Genomic DNA, 18,905 nt, shown 5'->3' with positions numbered 1-18,905 from the left:
AGCATGGTGCAAAGAGGGAAGAAGAGGTTAACATTTGGGGGAACACTGATTTTGTGCAAATCTGGGCCCCGATCCTTTCAAGACTTATGGACGTCTGTAGCCTTCCTAGTAAAGTACAAGCGTGTTTGCTGGGGTGGAGAATTGGACACTGCAAACAAAGAAAGAATTAACTAAGCCTTGAACATGAAACCAGTAAGAATCCTAAGGAAGTTTACCAATCATGTTTTAGTCAGACCCTGAGCCTGCAGACACATATGCACATTCTTAACTGCTTGCATATGAGTAGGGGATCCACTGAACACTTCTTGTGGGTCCATCAGCTGCTGCAATAGCAAACTTTCATTGTAAAAACATGCCCTGGTTGTCAAAGGTGCTGAGTATCTGCTGTTGTCACTGAAGTCAGATCTGGAGGGAGCTCAGCACCTGAACGTTTCTAGCCCTTTATGGCTTTGGAGAAAACCTAACTGTAAATGCTTACAGTGCTCTACCTATCTTGGTATTGAGAGTTTGCCTTGCACAGGGTACCCAGGTCTTTCTGAGCATGCAGAGAGACCGACAGCATCTAACCTCCTCAGGTCGGTGTGAACTGATCTTCTCACCCCAAGGGGGCAAGAACTCAGTGAAGTGTCAGCCTGGCTAACTACTTCATTTCACTCCAGCAGAGACATCCTGCTCCGAGAGGTTGTGGGAGGGATTTAGGATTGGGGGTGGAGCTTCTTTTCACCCTGACTCCTATTCCGAATAGAGGGAAACTGACAGCAGTGGAGACTCCGCCATTCCCAGAGTGACAAAATGCAGGTTTCAGGAGCTAACCTTCCTCACCCAGGAGAGCGACTGGTGAACTGCAGATTGACCGTTTACATCCCCTCCTCCCACAAAGAGGTATTGGCACCAATTCTAACATTATGAAGTAAAGTAATTCACCATAAAACTGGTGGCTCAAGTCTGGCTTACGGGGCTTCTAGGATATATGGAAGGAACACAGACACGGCGACGATAAAAGGCGATGACTTGGCCCATCATAATCTCTCTCCTTGGGATGATCTTCAGGGGGGAGGGGGCTCTGACACAAATTTCCCCCCTAAATATTTATTTATCAGCTTATTAAACTGTGTGCGCCAGCTGCTTCAACAGTGCCCAACCTCCGGCCCAGGCCTGGGCTGCACATGCCTTTTGTACTGATTTACCCCTTCTGCTAACAGGTGGGAGGGTTAGAGTGGTACAACTGCCTAGTGTGGACACACTTCTACTGGTATAAAGGTGCTTATACCAGTATAGCTTATTATTCTCCTCATTCCCTGTGGAGTAAGGCTTGGTCTGCAATTAAAAGCCATGTCAACATAGCTACAGGTGTGAAAAAACACACCCCGACAGCCGTAGCTATGCTGACAGTGCAGACACAACTATGTCGATGGAAGAGTGCTTCTCTCAATGTGGCCAATGTTGTTTGGGGAGGTGGCATTCCTGCACTGACAGAAAAGCTCCTTCTGTTGGTGTAGGTTGTGTCTACACGAGGAGGCTATGCTGGTATGGGCCCCATAGTGTACACATAGATTAAGCAGTACTGGCATAAGCACTTTAATCCTGGTATAACTGCATCCACTAGGGGTTTTGCTGGCTTATCTGTACCAGTACAGTCAGAGCAGTACAACTTTTGTGTATAGACAAGCCCCTGGATCGCCTGTCCTTAGTCCCCAATGCCTCTGTCCCATCAGCCCGGTCCAACAAGATCTCTATTGCATCCCTACATGTGTCACATCGGCCTGACCCTGCACCCTCTGGCTGCAGCGTCAGGCTGGAATTGTGTGCGCCAACGTCCCTTACCATGACTTGGATAATCCGGTCAATGGTGTCCTCGTTCACCTCGATGGCACCTCTCTTGGTGGTGGAATAGTTGTTGCGGTACAGCTCGTGGGGGAGGTTGGCGATCTCCCGGAGACCCTGCTCGAAGATGTTCTGGCTGGGGGCCACTGCAAAGAGCTTGATCCCTGCATCCCGGGCCTTCTCGGCCTGCATCTTCATCCCGCCACAGGGGCTGCCTGTCACATGGCCGTCGGTGATGACCACAGCGAAGTTTACGGCACGGCCTTGGTGGGTCGGGATCTGAGCGGTCATGTTGGATATCGCGCAGTCTGTGAACGTGCCCCGGCCAATGTACCTGATGCCATTCAGCTTGGAGAGGTACACGTCCTTGAGGTTGGTCAAGGCACTGTAAACCTCCACCACGTCTGAGAAGTGAAGTCCCCCGAAATTCCATGTGATGGAGACCTGGTTCTGGTAGACCTCGGTCTCCAGTTTATTGATGAAGGCCGGGATGAACTGCTTCATGTGATCCACCAGACTCTGGATGGGCACAGTCTGCAGGGCAATGCTCTCCGAGGTGTCAATGACAAAGTACACGTTGATGGGGCAGTCTGTCTTCTCTGTATGGAGACAATGGGGCAGATAGCATCAGGATGGGACTGAGTGCGCCACTCAGGCACCAGACTGGGCAGGAAAACCCCCCACAGAGCAGTGAGCACACAGTGTGCAGGAGCACACGACACAGACCTACCCCTTCTGCACATGGAACACCCCTGGAGGGGCTTATGGTGATGGCTCATGGAAATGGCTATTGGTTAGAAACCACGTCATAAGAATGGCCAGACTGGGTCAGAAGAAGTTCCATCTAGCCCAGTATCCTGTCTTCCAACAGTGGCCAATGCCAGGTGCCCCAGAGGGAATGAACAGAACAAGTAATCATCAAGTGATTCATCCCCTGTCGCTTATTCCCAGCTTCTGGCAAACAGAGGCTAGGGACACCATCCTGGCTAATAGCCATTGATGGACCTATCCTCCATGAATTTATCTAGTTGTTTTTTGAACCCTGTTATAGTCTTTGCCAGAGGATGTTGTGAAGGTCAAGAGTCCCACAGGTTGACTGTGTGTTGTGTGAAGAAATACTTCCTTTTGTTTATTTTAAACCTCCTGCCTATTAATTTCATTTCGTGACTCCTAGTTCTTGTATTATGAGAAGGGGTAAACAACACTTCCTTATTTACTTTCTCCACACCAGTCATGAGTTTATAGACCTCTATCATATCCCCCCTTAGTCGTCTCTTTTCTAAGCTGAAAAATCTCTCCTCATACGGAAGCTGTTCCATACCCCTAATCATTTTTGTTGCCCTTTTCTGAAAATTTTCTAATTCCAATATATCTTTTTTGAGATGGGGCAACCACATCTGCATGCAGTGATCAAGATGTGGGCGTACCATGGATTTATATAGAGGCAATATGATATTTTCTATCTATCCCTTTCTTAATGATTCCCAACATTCTGTTCGCTTTTTTGACTGCTGCTGCACATTGAGTGGATGTTTTCAGAGAACTATCCACAATGACTCCAAGATCTCTTTCTTGAGTGGTAAAAGCCGACAGGAGTGGAGGAGCATGTGGTTTGGACAGAGACATCCCTTAGGGGAGGATCTATTAATGGTAATTCTCTATGTCCTAGTAAGAAGGAGAGCAATGGGGAAGGTTTAGGTTGGATATTAGGAAAAACTTTTTCACTAGAAGGGTGGTGAAGCACTGGAATGGGTTACCTAGGGAGGTGGTAGAATCTCCTTCCTTAGAGATTTTTAAGGTCAGGCTTGACAAAGCCCTGGCTGGGATGATTTAGTTGGGGATTGGTCCTGCTTTGAGCAGGGGGTTGGACTAGATGACCTCCTGAGATCCCTTCCAACCCTGATATTCTATGATTCTATGAATGAAGACGATAAAATACAGGCAAGGTCTGATGAGAAACAGTCAAATGAAAAAAAATCCCATTCAATTACATCATGTAATGGGAGACAGCTAAAAAAGGGACAAGTTTTTAAAGTGCTTATATACAAATGCTAGAAGTCTAAATAATAAGATGGGTGAACTTGAGTGCCTTGTATTAAATGAGGATATTGATATAATAGGCATCACAGAAACTTGGTGGAATGAGGATAATCAATGGGACACAGTAATACCAGGGTATAAAATATATCGGAAGGACAGACCAGGTCGTGCTGGTGGGGGATTGGCACTATATGTGAAAGAAGGCATAGAATCAAATGAAGTAAAAATCTTAAATGAACCAAACTGTACCATAGAGTCTCTCTCGATTGTAATTACATGCTGAAATAATAAGAATAGAGCAGTAGGGATATATTACAGACCACCTGACCAGGATGTTGATAGTGACTGGGAAATGCTCAGGGAGATTAGAGAGACTATTAAAATAAAAAACTCAATAATAAGGGGGATTTCAACTATCCCCATATTGACTGGGTACATGTCACCTCAGGAAGGGATGCAGAGATAAACTTTCTTGACACCTTAAACGACTGCTTCTTAGAGCAACTAGTCTTAGAACCCACAAGAGGAGAGGCAATTTTTGATTTAGTCCTAAGTGGATCACAGGATCTGGTCCAAGAGGTGAATATAGCTGGACCGCTTGGTAATAGTGACTATAATATAATTAAATTTAACATCTCTGTGGCGGGGAAAACACCACAGCAGCTCAACACTGTAGCATTTAATTTCAGAAAGGGAGACTACACAAAAATGAGGAAGTTAGTTAAACAGAAATTAAAAGATACAGTGCAAAAAATGAAATCCATGCAAGCTGCATGGAAACTTTTTAAAGACACCATAACAGAGGCACAACTGAAATGAATACCCCAAATTCAACATAGTAAGAGAACCAAAAAAGTGCCACCATTGCTAAACAACAAAGTAAAAGAAGCAGTGAGAGGCAAAATGGCATCCTTTAAAAAGTGGAAGTTACAGCCTAGTGAGGAAAATAGAAAGGAGCATAAACTCTGGCAAATGAAGTGTACAAATATAATTAGGAAGGCCAAAAAAGAATTTGAAGAACAGCTAGCCAAAGACTCAAAAAGTAAGAGCAAAAATTGTTTTAAGTACATGAGAAGCAAGAAGCCTGCTAAACAACCAGTGGGGCCACTGGGCGATCGAGATGTTAAAGGAGCACTCAAGGACAATGAGGCCATTGCGGAGAAACTAAATGAATTCTTTGCATAGGTCTTCACAGCTGAGGATGTGAGGGAGATTCCCAAACCTGAGCCATTCTTTTTAGGTGACAAATCTGAGGAACTGTCCCAGATTGAGGTGTCATTAGAAGAGGTTTTGGAAAAAAAAGATAATCTAAACAGTAATGAGTCACCAGAACCAGATGGAATTCACCCAAGAGTTCTGAAGGAACTCAAATGTGAAATTGCAGCACTACTAACTGTAGTCTGTAACCTATCATTTAAATCAGCTTCTGTACCAGATGACCCCATTTAAAAAAAAAAAAAGGTTCAAGAGGTGATCCCAGCAATTACAGGCCAGTAAGCCTGACTTCAGTACCGGCAAACTGGTTGAAACTATAGTAAAGAACAAAATTGTCAGACACACAGATTAACATAATTTGTTGGGGAAGAGTCAACGTGGTTTTTGTAAAGGGAAATCATGCCTCACCAATCTACTAGAATTCTTTGAAGGGGTCAAAAGGGATGTGGACAAGGGGGATCAAAGCAGACTGCAAAGCAGACAGACAAAGGGGGATCAAAGCAGACTGCAAAGAGCTACAAAATGATCTCACAAAGCTGGGTGACTGGGCAACAAAATTGCAGACAAAATTCAATGCTGATAAATGCAAAGTAATGCACATTGAAAAACATACATATAAAATGATGGGGTCTAAATTAGCTGTTACCACTCAAGAAAGATCTTGGAGTCATTGTGGATAGTTCTCTGAAAACATCCACTCAATGTGCAGCGGCAGTCAAAAAAGCGAACAGAATGTTGGGAATCATTAAGAAAGGGATAGATAGAAAATATCATATTGCCTCTATATAAATCCATGGTACGCCCACATCTTGAATCCTGCGTGCGGATGTGGTCGCCCCATCTCAAAAAAGATATACTGGAATTGGAAAAGGTTCAGAAAAGGGCAGCAAAAATGATTAGAGGTATGGAACGGCTGCCGTATGAGGAGAGATTAATAAGACTGAGACTTTTCAGCTTGGAAAAGACATGACTAAGCAGGGATATGATAGATGTCCATACAATCATGCCTGGTGTGGAAAAGTAAATAAGGACGTGTTATTTACTCCTTCTCATAACACAGGATGGGCAGGGATGGTGTCCCTAGCCTCTGTTTGCCAGAAGCTGGGAATGGGCGACAGGGGATGGATCACTTGATGATTGCCTGTTCCGTTCATTCCCTCTGGGGCACCTGGCATTGGCCACTGTTGGAAGACAGGATACTGGGCTAGATGGACCTTTGGTCTGTCCCAGTGTGGCCATTCTTATGCTCTTAACAGCTAATTTAGACCCCCATCATTTTATATGTACAGTTGGGATTATGTTTTCCAATGTGCATTACTTTGCACTTATCAACATTGAATTTCATCTGCCATTTTGTTGCCCAATCACCCAGCTTTGTCTACACTGGGCTTTGTCTACACTGACTTCTTAGAATGGGTTTGGGAGGGAGGTGCGGGGAGGGTCTCAATGGTAACAAAGAACATACACACAAACTGGGCCCACTGTGCTATCTACAATGACATCCTGCCTCCCCCGCACATACCCACCCTGTCCCCGCCCCCCGCATCTTTCAAGTCTGAGCCAGTATCTGCCCCTCTCATTCGTGTGCGACAGGACAGGTTTACTTCCTGACACCTGACACGGATCTTGCTTCCTTTCTGAAGGCCTGGGCGATCCCCCCGCCTCCCCAGACTGAGCTCCTCATGCCCAGACATCCGCACCCCAGCTCATCCCTCAGAAATGGGAGCTGCATGTGTGCCCTGCCCCACCCACAGGGCAAGGAAACTCCTCGGGGCTTGGTACTGTGCAGCCAGTGCAAAGGAGCAGTGGCGTGCCTCTGAGCAGCCTTTAAAACTGAACTCAGGGGAGTTTTCAGTGTTAATGCTGAATACAGAGGACAGAGGCAGAGAGACAAGTTATCCTGCTGGTACCTGGACAGGCAGCTGGGCGAGGACTGAAGGTTATGTCATCATACTGAGCCTGGAGGGGAACCAGCGTCATGCAAAGAAGAACGGCAAAAAAGGCCGGTTGGGACATCTCAGCCACTCCACTTCACATTCAGCTTCCTGCAGGAGAACAAGCCGAACCCAGGAGTCAGTCAGGGTAATTAGCCACTGGAACAACTTACCAAGAGTCGGGCTGGACTCTCCTCACTGGACATTTTAAAATCAGGAGCAGATGTTTCTCTAATAGTGCCCTCGTCCAAACAGGAATTAATTCCCAAAGTCCCCTGGCCTGTGCTATGCAGGAGGGCAGACTGGATGAGCACAGTGCTCCCTTCGGGGCCTGGAACCACTGCTAGTAGTGACCCACCAAGCAACGTGCTCTCTGCACAGTCCGGAGCGTGGCTCCACCCTCCTTCATCACAGAGTGGCTGTACCTTGGGGACTCGCAGTTAGGTTTCAGGTCTAACTAATCCAGCTAAGTTATTTTAAACACCCCTCTTCTTGGAGTGTGGCTGGAAGTTGTTTTTAAGCGGCTTTTACCTCATGCCAGATGGGTGGTTGCTTCCCCAGCCCGTGTTGCTCCAAGGGAAGGGGTCTAGTGGCCAGCGCAGCAACGTGAGAGTCAGGCTGTCCTGACTGCATTGACTCGCTAGGTTCACGCTGGTTCCACCAGTGTCACTCCATTGGGTCCAACAAGGCTATTTCTGACTTACAGGGATGTGAGATCAGCATCAGAGCCATTGTCTGGCCTCGTGCCAGTCACTTAGCCGTTTCCTCCCCTGGGAATCGGGATACCATGCCCATAGCTTCCTACCTGCCAGCAGGGTGCTGAGAAAACAGTCATGTCTGCAGAGTGCTTGAGGGGCTCGGATGAGAGTTGCGCCAAGCATTCCGAGACCCCCAAATCCTCCAGTATTACCCCTCAGCCCTTTGGGCCCCATCCTGAGCCCCAGGACTGGAGCCAGCATTCAGAGAGCCTCTGCCTATTAAAGAAATACTTAAGGTATGCTCACAAAGCGAAATCAGCGCCCGTTTGTTTAGTTTAGAGGGAAGCGCCGTGGAGGACGATGTTGCTGTGCAGTCTGGGGCCAGTCATTGGAGCACAGGCTGGCTCAAGAATTAGCTGATTATCCCTGGCCCCCACCCCCAGCTGGCCAGGGACTGCCTCTGTGTGACCTATGTGCAATGAGAAGGATCCTGAGTCCAGCTCACAGCAGACAGGGGCTCACAACAGCACAGACAGGCATCAGCCCACGTGGCAATTTGCTGCCCCCTATTGGAGAAGCCAAGGAGTGGATGGGCATGGTGAGAGATTGCCTCTCGCCCTTCCAGCAGAGGGCTGGGTGCACTAGCAGTGGGGGGCGGGGAAGTTCCACTAGCCATGGCCTCTTCTGCACCAGGATGAATGATGCTACTAGAAGAGTAGTGCTGGCTTGGAGCTGCTGGTGTGTACCCAGAGCCTTCTCTCCTCTGTGTACACACACTCCCGTGACACATACGGCACAGCAGTGCCCCCCAAGAGCCCCAGGACAAACCACCTGGCATTTGTAACCAGAGCTTTCCCCTGGGACTGGCCTGCTCCCATCAGAGTCGCTGTATGAGCAGCAGTTAAAGCAGCCGGGGTCCTCACCCCATCACAGCCCCCACCCTCTCCTCCCCCCAGCCCACCTCAGTGCACCCCTGCCCCACCTCAGGTGGTACCATTACATCTGCTTCCCCCAGCCTCCCATGGGGGAAGTGTGTTCCCCAGGCCCACATGCCAACAGGACCGCCGGTCACTGGATGGGTGCTGTCCCCTGCCCTCCCCCTGGATCCCGTGGAGGGTTCTCTGCTGAGTTCAGGACCCACGTGGAGGTAGTGAGCAGGTTGGGGAGGCGTGGGCGAGCGGGGTGGGGGACACACACTGACCCTCCCCCAGGCAGCCCTGCAGAGAGGTGCCAGGAAGGTCATATCGCCTGGTCTGTATTACCTACACTGGCCCACGTAGGTGCCCGGACAGTCTGGCCTGCAGGGGCTGAAGGAGTGATTCGGCAGAGTCCATGAGGGGACCCTCTCAGAGCTTCCCCCGACCTCCCCTCCTCCAAAGTCTGGGAGTCAGAAGTGAGACATCCCTGCTGGTGATAGAGACAGGAGGGAGCAGCCCTGGGACTCGCCAGCCCTGGCTTCATGTCCACGGAGCGGATGCGGAAGGCCCCAGCCTGTGCTGTGACCCTCTCCCTGCATGTGGTTCAGGCCTCACCTCAAGCGATCTATGGAGACTTGAGGGGGCACGTGCAGGAGCAATGCACTGTACGGTGCTGCATGGGAGCCCAGGAGCTCACCCATCCACACCTGTCCTAGGTTGCCCTGTTTGTTTGCAGCACGCCCTAATGGCCAAGCAGTGGCCTGGCAAGGACGGTGGCCATGCAGGAGACTGCCGGGTCTGCGCTTGCAGGCAGAATGGAAAAACACCTCTCCCTCCCCTGAAGTCCTCCTGGCAAGAGAGCAACTCCACCCACCATTTGAGATGATCCCCCACAAGTCCTGTTGCACACGATCACATCATTCAATCATTTGTCCCTGCTGCCCTTCCCTACAACAGTGGGGAGACCCTGGCTGGTGGAGTGTGGAGTCCAGTGAAATGTGGCAGTAATTTCACAACGAGGGATACAGATTCCCTCTGCTCACAGACCAGCGGGACACCAGCCAGCAGACATGACAGACCTTCTGTCCCATCCTTGAGAGTGGAGACAGCCGGCAGATCCCCTAGCATGCCAGAAGGGCCAGCTCAGTGCCCCAGAACCTCCCTGCATAGCCAGGGTCCCCCATACCACTCTGGTCCACTCACCCAACTGTGAGAGCTGGGAGCATCAGCAGGTGAGAATCCCCATCTTGTGTACCTACTACACTGAAGATCTACATGGCATCCCTGAAAGAGGCCTGAGTATCTCACTTGCCTGAGGTGCCCCTAGCAGACCTGAGCAAACCAGCCCCAGTGTCTGGGCTAATACTGTATGGAAGCAGCAGTTAATGCCACCAGATGTGTTTCACTCACAAGAAGATAACTATTCCCATGTGCATCATCCCGCTGATGGCAAATGTACAATAACGTTTCACACTCCACATTCCTCCTTGAAGAACCATCCAGGCCCATGGTTTTCATGGCAGTGGCTATGGGTTGTGTTGAGTGTGTGGAGAAGCAGGATATGTGCACTGGAATATGTGATCTCGGGGTACAACCCTGAGACCTGTGGCCTGTGCCTGGGTCTGCAGTCACATAGGCACCCTCTGTTCTAGCTCTGTCCAAGGCACTAGGGTTTCTTCTGAAAATCAAGTAAGATAAAACTAGGAGAAATCTGTGCCCCCGTCTGTAACAAATGCGCAGGCAAATGCCTTCCTCCTGCCCTCATGCACACACAGGCTGGGCTCGCTCAGTGCGAGTGCCAGGAGTTTCAGTGTGTGTCAAACAATCTGCTTAGATCTTTCCCTTAGTGCTCAGTGGTCGGTTCCCAGGCAGATCACCCACTGTAAAGGCTTCCCCTCCATTGCCTGGCACCCAACTCTACCTCGTCTATCTTACTGCAAACACCACAGGACTTCAAACAGCACAGATAGCATGGGAAGGAGGTGGCAAGAGGCCTGGGAATGTCATTTTGTGAGGGAGGAACAATCTCAGTCTGGGTGCCATTTTCACTTGTGCAGAAACGGCACCTCTTCCAGGGGATGGCTTATACTGCCATGTTAACCACACCCATCAGCGAACTGCAGTACTAGTGAACCAGCCACATGCACATTTCACTGTGTGCATGAAATCAGAGTACACTCCTTAAAGCCCTCAGCCCGAACAAAGCAAGTTACGCATACCCTAGCAATAACACTGAGCCCTGTTCAAACCCTGCCGGTTACCTCTTCACAGAAAATTGACAGGCTTGTGAAATTCAACAGACCAAAATGCCCGATTTCTGTGAGGAGCAAAGAGAATCTTGTACTCGTGTGTCATTCAAAGTCAAAGAGATGCCCTTGGGTCTAATAATTCAGGCTTTGTAGCAGCATCAACATTCTGGTACTGTTACAGTGGGCCAAGTTTGTCCCTCAGGTAATGCCACTGGCTTCAATAGAGTTACACTAGGGATTAATTTGGCCCAACAAGTTTTAGTGATTTACTAGCCCCTTGGCCATGATGCCTGAAACTTGAGTTCATATACAAGGGACTGAACTTTCCTTGGGTCTTGTGAGGAGCAGAAGCTGCAGAATCTCTCCCCAAAAACTTTCCTTCAGAAAGTGGTCTCATTAACAATTATTCTAATCCCAAGAGAGTTTGTTGCCCAAAATATCCACACATGCAAATCTCTGAACTATCCAGCAGCTCAGAGAGATAAGTGAAATATAGATCTGTTTACTGTGTCTAGTTTCTAAAAACAACATGCCTAGAAAGTCTACTGTATCAACTTGATCAAGAGTTCACAAAAAGCAGCACTGGATGAGTTATATGCACAAACACAACCTGAAGATAAAAAGGTTAGTTTCCCCGTTTACATCTGCAGCAGCTTCAAAAGAAGCAGGAAGGTTTATGGAGATATTAAATGGTGAAGCAAGAGTCTTTGCCTACCTGAAAACAAGATCGAAGTTTCCTCCAGAAAGTCGCGTCAGGAAAAGAAGAGAAAAGTCTTGGAATCTTTGTGTTAATAGGGCTTCTGCATCTTTGGTTGGAAGGGTTGGATTTCTTTTCTTAGAGTTTTTGGTGTCTATTTTTGATGAAGAGAAGGGATCAGTTAGGAGTGGCAGAGGCTTCTCCAGCCGAGAGCCTCTGTTCTCTGGCAAAAAAGAAACTGCCTACTTTATAATTCTCCTCCTTCAACTCTGTCTGTGACAGAGGCCAAAGATGTCCTTACTCCAAGTATCCACACGATGTCACTGCAGATCCATCGAAGCCCTACTAGGCTAGGCTGGGGAGTGGGAATCACCCTCCAATCCCTACTCCTTTTCCTGGGGGTGTCTGGAGTGGGGCAGAGGGAAGCTGTAATGTTGCAGTTAGGAGATTATTTTAAAAAAAACGGAAGAGGAAATCATGTTTTTCCAAGCACAGGAGCTCTCTCTGTGCCTGCCACATGGATTTCCACCACTCACTCATGTTACTCCTCTTCCCCCCATTTGTAACCTATCTTGAGGAGAATGCATAAAATGGACTGGCACATTTCAAAACAGGAAGGGCTCAGACTTCAGCTTCCCGCAGCCTTCACAAATATTCACCTCTTACTCAGGGACCCTGGCAACCTCCTGGCCAGGAAAATGTCCTGATCCAACCCCCATTAATGTCACTAATGCAAAGACAAACACAATAGGGTGAATGGCAGCGCCAGCGTCCCCGCATCGTCCTAGGCCCTCCCCACTCATGGACACTGCACTGAACTGACCTCTCAATCTAGGGCTGGGGGAGCAGGTCACTCTCCAAACCCATTCAGCCCTTGGCCTCTTGGTGGGATCTGCCAGTCGTGGTGCTGGGTTAGTAGCCTGTGCATAGCTCTCACAGGCCAAGCCCTGGTGGGTTCCAAGTACAAGCCAGACCCATCATTTTAATGAAAACCCATGTTCCTATTTGTTTTCCTAATCTGATTTTTGCTTCTTCCCTGCTACTGTAACTGCCCCATGCCCAGTGTGCCCCATGCATTTCAGTTCAACAGTCTAGCAGTCCTGATTTACCGATGAGTCATTCACTCCACAGTACTGTACATGGAAAAGCCCCACATGGAAAAAGAGCCCCTGCATGTAATTTTCCAATTATTTTCCATATACTTATGTGGTTCTCAAACTGTGATGTAGGGACTACCAAAGGTCACAGAGTCCTTCGTGGTGGTCCACGGAATGGAATATTTGAGAACCAAGCAGTGAGGTGGGCTGCTGGCTCATGATAAGGTCTTTCTTTCCCAGAATGCTCTGCAGAGTGGAAAACTTGGAGAACCCTGGAGGCAGGACTTCGGGTACAGTTATATATGGGCAGTTTCCTTTTGTGAAACACATATGGTATGAAACTACGTATGCTTGAAATAATAATACAAATAAATAACAACAACAACAACAAGGAATGTGAATTTAGAATATAAATGTGCTACTCTAGCTTTTCCAAAGCTGTAGAAATCTTGAGAAATTACAGAGTGGAAAAAGGGGGGAAAGAAGAAAAGAAAACAAGCAAACCCCAAGATATAATTCATTCTATGGCGTTCAGTGGTGGAAAACAGAAAGAAGAAAACATAAACATCCAAAATTTTCAAAGTTTTCAGTTGTTGAAAATTGCATCAAAATAAAAACTGTTTCAAATTTTTCCAGCAAAAATTGAATGTTTAAGCCAAAACATTTCAAATAAATTAATCTTTCAACCAACTCTAAGATAGATAGATTTTGATGACTCCCTTCCCATCTGGTATCTGACTCATTACATACCATGAAAAATATACTCAATCCACGCATGTACAATGTAGGCCAAATTCTACTCTTGGGGTATGTCAACAGGATCCTAGCAAGGATAGTTGGGACCAAGGGTCAGAGCAGGGTCAAACCTGAGGCTGGGAGTAGCAGAGAAGTTCATAGTCAGGTTCCAGGCCAGGGTCAATACCAAGCACAGTCAACCTGTGAAACTCCTTGCCAGAGGATGTTGTGAAGGCCAAAAGTATAACAGGGTTAAAAAAAAGAACTAGATAAGTTCATGGAGGATAGTCGATCAATGGTTATTAACCACGTTGGGCAGGGATGGTGTCCCTAGCCTTTGTTTGCAGAAGCTGAGAATGGGTGACAGGGGATGGATCACTTGATGATTACCTGTTCTGTTAATTCCCTCTGAAGCACCTGGCATTGGTCACTGTGGGAAGACAGGATACTGGGTTAGATGGACCTTTGGTCTGACCCAGTATGGCCATTTTTATCAGAGGTCGAGTCAGGTTTCAGGGTCCAGGTTAGGAGGCAAAGTCCAAATCAAGCCAAAGTCGAAGCCTGGCACTCAGGAGCAGGAAAGGTCAAGGCAGCTATTGGAGATCGGTACTGATGTTTGAACACTTCCTGGAACACCCCTTGAGTTTATATAGGGCAGGGAGTGAATCAAGAGCCATGAGGCTGCTTCCTGTCAGACCCCTTGAGGCGGGACTTCCTATAGTCTGTGTCCACAGCAGGTCATAGGCAGTGGAGCGCAAGCTGGTTATAGCTACTGCAGGGTGGCAGCATGGACATGTCTACTACCTGTCAGCTCTGCAGGCCCAGGCTCTAGACCTGCAGGCCCTTACATTACCCTACCTACAAAGAAGGCTACCATGAGGTTAGGACATGGGCTCCTAAGATCCCCTTTCTAGGTCATTGTCCTCCCAGTCTCTGAGGTACCATAGGAAGCTGTGACTGATTTTTGATTCCAGTCTCTCCTGGACCTCATACTCATCATGTCCTTGGACCTGTACCAGAGAGGGGGGTGGTTGAGCCCAGTGAGCAAAGCCGTTGTCAATGTAGGGTTAGCAAGGATACATGAAACACTGGGTGTATTTTGAGGGACCTGGGTAACTGAAGCTTCAGGTCACTCGGCTGATTACTTGGCTTACAGAACACATGCTGAGGTATGGGAGGTCCATTTTACAACATGGCTATTTGGTGTGGCGGTTTTGGGCTGAGAACCACCCTTTTTGCCCGATGCTGCAAGCCTGGCCTTCCCAGTGCTGTTGGTCATATACCACTTGTAGTCTTCCTTGGCCTTGTCCAGATGGGTCTTGAGTTCTTCTTGGACCTCCTGAATCTGTTGCACCCAGTCAGCAGCTGCGGGATTGGTGGAGCAGACAGGTGTGGCCAGGTGGAGATGGGGGTGGGAGCCACAACTGGCACAGAACAGACTCTGCCTGGTGGAGACATGGTCGGTGTTGTTCTAAGCAAACTCTGTTTGGGGTAGAAGGTTTGACCAGTTGCCCTTGTGAAGCAGCACAAGTATTGTTCTAACTCTTGATTCACCCGTTCGGAGTGACTGTCAGTTGGGACATCTGTATATTACCTTAATACAAATAATATCACCTGGATCGATCGGTCTTCAGCTGTCGTTAAGACTGCGCTGATCACAACACGTCCGCCATTCTTCTCGCATTCTTGCCTTTCTTCTCCACGTTCATCCGAAACGTTTTACAATGTCATCTTCCCATCTTCTTGGAGGCCGACCAGGTGGTCTTTTCTGTTCTCGCGGGTACCACTCAGTAATGATTGCGGTCCACCTATTGTCCGTGAACCGTGCTATGTGGTCCGCCCATCGTATCTTATTATATCTGCTTTCCACAACAATATCTTTCACACCGCTGTGTTCTCTAATCGTTTCATTTGGGATACGATCCAGAAGGGAAATTCCCAACATAGCTCGTTCCCTTGCCCTTTCAGCTATCAACAGCTGCTGTTCTTCTCTCTTCGTCAGTGCCCAGGTTTCACTGCCATACAGCATGGCTGGCAAATAATATATGATATTATAATAATCTATTGAGTTTATAGCTGCTGAAAAATGCAAACTTTGAGATATGAATTGGGGCCTCATGTGAGGATCCATGTATACCTGTACTGGGTACCAAGCAGCCTCCAGATAGTGGTGCCACTCTTTGAAGGTCACTTTCATGGCTAGAAGCTCCTTATCTAGAATTTCATAATTCTGTTCACCTGGAATGAGCTTCCAAGAACAGTAGGTGCAAGGGTTAAGGTGCTGTGTCTTTGAACGAGTATGGTCCCAATTGCCACACTGGAGGCATCTGTCTCAGTGATGAAGGGTCATGCCAGGGCAGGGTGGACCAGGATCAGGGCTCTGATAAAGGTCATCTTGAGCTGGTTGAAAGCTTGTTGGGACTCTGGAGACCAAGTGAAAGTGATGCTTTTGCACAGATGTGCTGTCAATGGGGTGATTTGGCTTGAAAATCCAGAGATGAAGTGCCTATAACAGTTAGTGAACCCCAGGAAGCATTGTAGTTCCTTGATGTTTGGGGGGGATGCCCAGGTTCGTACTGCCTCCATCTTCTTTGGGTCCATTCAGAGACCATCGGGGGACAGGATGTAGCCCAGGAACTCCATGGAGTGCTGGTCAAAGCTGCACTTTTCCAGCTATGCATCCAGACTGGACGTGTTGAGTGTGTAGCATGAAACCCTCAGAAAACATGAGGATACTATCTAGGTAGACTACCATGTATCGGTCTTGGATGTCACGGAAGGCCTTGTTTATGAAGTATTGGAATGTTGCAGAGGCATTTGTGAGGCTAAATGGCATTACCAGGTATTCATAATTGCCATAACACATTCGAAAAGCTATCTTCCACTCATCCCTGCTTCAGATCCAAACCAGGTTGTAGGCCCCTCATAGGTCAAGTTTTGTGAATACATGGGCCAATTGTACATGGTCCACTAGTTCCAGGATGAGTGGAAGGTGGTATATATTCCTGATGGTACCCTGATTGAGGGCCCAGTAATCCATGCATAGACTCAAGCTTCCATCTTTCTTTTTAACAGCAGAACTGGGGCCCTGTCGGGTGAGGTAGATGGCCATATGAAGCCCTTGGCCAGATTATCCTGGAGACAGGAATGCAGGGCAGCCATTGCGCAGATACAGCCAAAGGGCACCTTGGTACCTGATTGCACTCGACTGGGCAATCATAATCCTGGTGTGGAGGTAGGGTGTCAGCATTCTTTTTCTTGAAGACATCACCATAGTCACTGTACTTGTGGGGCAGTGCTGGAGTCAACTCTGATGGTGTTCCCACCTGAGTCACAGCCAGGTCCTGGTGGTGCACATCTTGTTTCTGGAGCTCATCAGATGGTGCGTGCAGACAGACTTGCTGGCAGAACTTGGAGCAAAAGCTAACCTGGTGCTCATGCCAAAGGATGTGTGGATCATGAACCACCAGTCATGAAATGACAAAGATTATGGGGAAGTGCATGGAACGATCTGCTCACAACTGAAAGACATCCTGATGGTCCCAAATGGCAACTTCCAGAGGAGGTATCTCCTGTGTTCCTAGCACCGATGAAATCTATAGTTTCCACTAGGTTGGGACCCGTTTTTGGTTGAACCGGAATACCCAGAGGTTGGGCCTTATTGACATTGATGACGGTGTCCACTGTCCTGTAATCCACCAGTGCCCACTGTGGTGGAATTCGTTAAGGCTCCCCTGGAACACAGAGGCAGACCTGGACTTTAAGATGCAGGGAGCATGCCTGGGGCATGCCTTGGTGTGGAGGAGGGGGACATTATCTCAGGACTCTCCCAGGCCAGCTCCCTCTACTGGGTCTGGGTGTGGTCATTTCCCAAACTGCATCATGCTAGAGCTCAGGCTGGGCAGTTGACAAGAATATAGCCAGATCCTCCACAGTAGACATCAATGGTGTTTTTTTTCCTCAGAGGTCACATGGCAGTGGGCACCAGTTGGAGACAGGTACCAAGGGGAACTGGCTTGATGTTAATACGGACCCCTTTCTTTCCTCATGCCGTTTGCTGAGCCTACTGTCATTGTGTATGACAAGGTTGACAAAGGCATCTAGGTTGGGACTCCACATAAACTAGCTCATCCATAATCTCCTCACGTAATCCCTGCCCCGTGAGAGTTTGCACAGGGCCACCTCTGCTGAGTAGGCATGGTGGGGATCATCAAATATGGTGGAAAACACCTGGAGAAAGGCAAGCCAGTTCAATAGCACGAGGCTCACTCATTCAAATAGGGGTGAGGCCCAGTCCAATGCATGTACCATCAAGAGGCTAATAATGAGTCCTACTTTTGCTTGCTCAGGGGATAGGACCAGAGACGGCACTGGTTAATAAACACCTTGAATTTTTGGCAGTCCACATTAAAACATTCTGGAAGGGGAACTGGGTCATGCCTGTAGTGCAGTGTTCGCATTCTGCAGCCGGGCTACCTGCTCTTGTAGCAGCTGGTTACCTGCGGCGCACCGTTCCAGTTGGACCCGCAGTGCCACATTTTCATCACAGAGCTGGGTGGACTGTCTGTGCAAAGCTTGGTTCTCTCTTGTGAGCTGCGATACTTGGGCTTGGAGCCTGGGGAGCTCCTCCTGGGAGCGGTCAACCCATTCAGGCACCTCCAATACCGCCTGGGGCATCCTGGGTAGGAAATGCACCACTGCCACCATGTTCCCCCAGGGTAATGTCTTCACCACGGGCCAGGGTGGTCCAGGCAAACTGCCAGGATCCCCACAAGGGCAGTCAGGGCCAAGGGTCAGAGCAGGGTCAAACCTGAGGCTGGGAGTGGTGGAGGAGTTCTTAGTCAGCTTCCAGGAGGCAAAGTCCAAATCAAGCTGAGGTCAAAGTTCAAGACCAGAAGTGGTCATGACAGCTACAGGAGATCTGTGCACTGTTGTCTGGATACTTCCTGGAACGCTCCTTGGGTTTATATCGGACAGGGAGCCAATCAGGAGCCATGAGGCTGCTGCTTGTCAGACCCCTTGAGGTGGGACTTCCCATGATCTGTGTCCACAGTGGGTCACAGGTAGCGGAGTGCAAGGTGGTTACAGCTACTGCTGGGTGGCAGCTCTGCAGGTCCTAGACGCCACCCCAGCCCTTACAATGCCTATGCTGCAATCACAGCGTTAATTTAGCCAGCTTGGGTACTGGGGCAATGAAGCCACAGCAGCATGGTCTTCAGTACAAGCGGTAGAAGCCTGCCTGGACCGTTGGTAATTACTTCAGTAGCTAGCCATGCTGCCGCAGCTTCACAGCAAGCTTGGGACTATGTGAGCTGCAGTCACGCCCCAGGACTGAAGTGTAGACGTACCCATCGGTGTAAAACGGAAATAATTTCATTGAGGTAGAATTTGGAAGAGAAGGTTCGAGGTCTGGAGAAACGAGTATCGACTCTGCGTTGCATAAGGGAAAATGAAGATTTCCTGGACAGACGTCAGGAGATGCTTCTACGGCCACAATAT

The 18,905-nt window shown here is 48.6% G+C and overlaps 1 protein-coding gene across 1 annotated transcript in view; it reads right to left on the bottom strand.

Moving 5' to 3' along the window:
• COL6A2 (collagen type VI alpha 2 chain) overlaps window positions 1-18,083 on the bottom strand; it is a 58,182-nt gene extending 40,099 nt beyond the window's left edge. The window contains exons 1-6 of the mRNA XM_065413024.1: window positions 17,883-18,083; window positions 17,553-17,636; window positions 16,601-16,807; window positions 14,349-14,416; window positions 6,990-7,108; window positions 1,825-2,423 (exon numbers count right to left, since the gene is read on the bottom strand). Of these exons, the coding sequence (XP_065269096.1) occupies window positions 1,825-2,423; window positions 6,990-7,108; window positions 14,349-14,416; window positions 16,601-16,807; window positions 17,553-17,636; window positions 17,883-18,083 (1,278 nt within the window). The remainder of the gene's footprint in view (window positions 1-1,824; window positions 2,424-6,989; window positions 7,109-14,348; window positions 14,417-16,600; window positions 16,808-17,552; window positions 17,637-17,882) is intronic.
• Between the last annotated feature and the right edge of the window lie 822 nt (window positions 18,084-18,905).

Source organism: Emys orbicularis, chromosome 11, assembly GCF_028017835.1.
Source record: "Emys orbicularis isolate rEmyOrb1 chromosome 11, rEmyOrb1.hap1, whole genome shotgun sequence".
NCBI lineage: Eukaryota > Metazoa > Chordata > Testudines > Emydidae > Emys > Emys orbicularis.
This window is presented reverse-complemented; position numbering and strand designations above follow the sequence as displayed.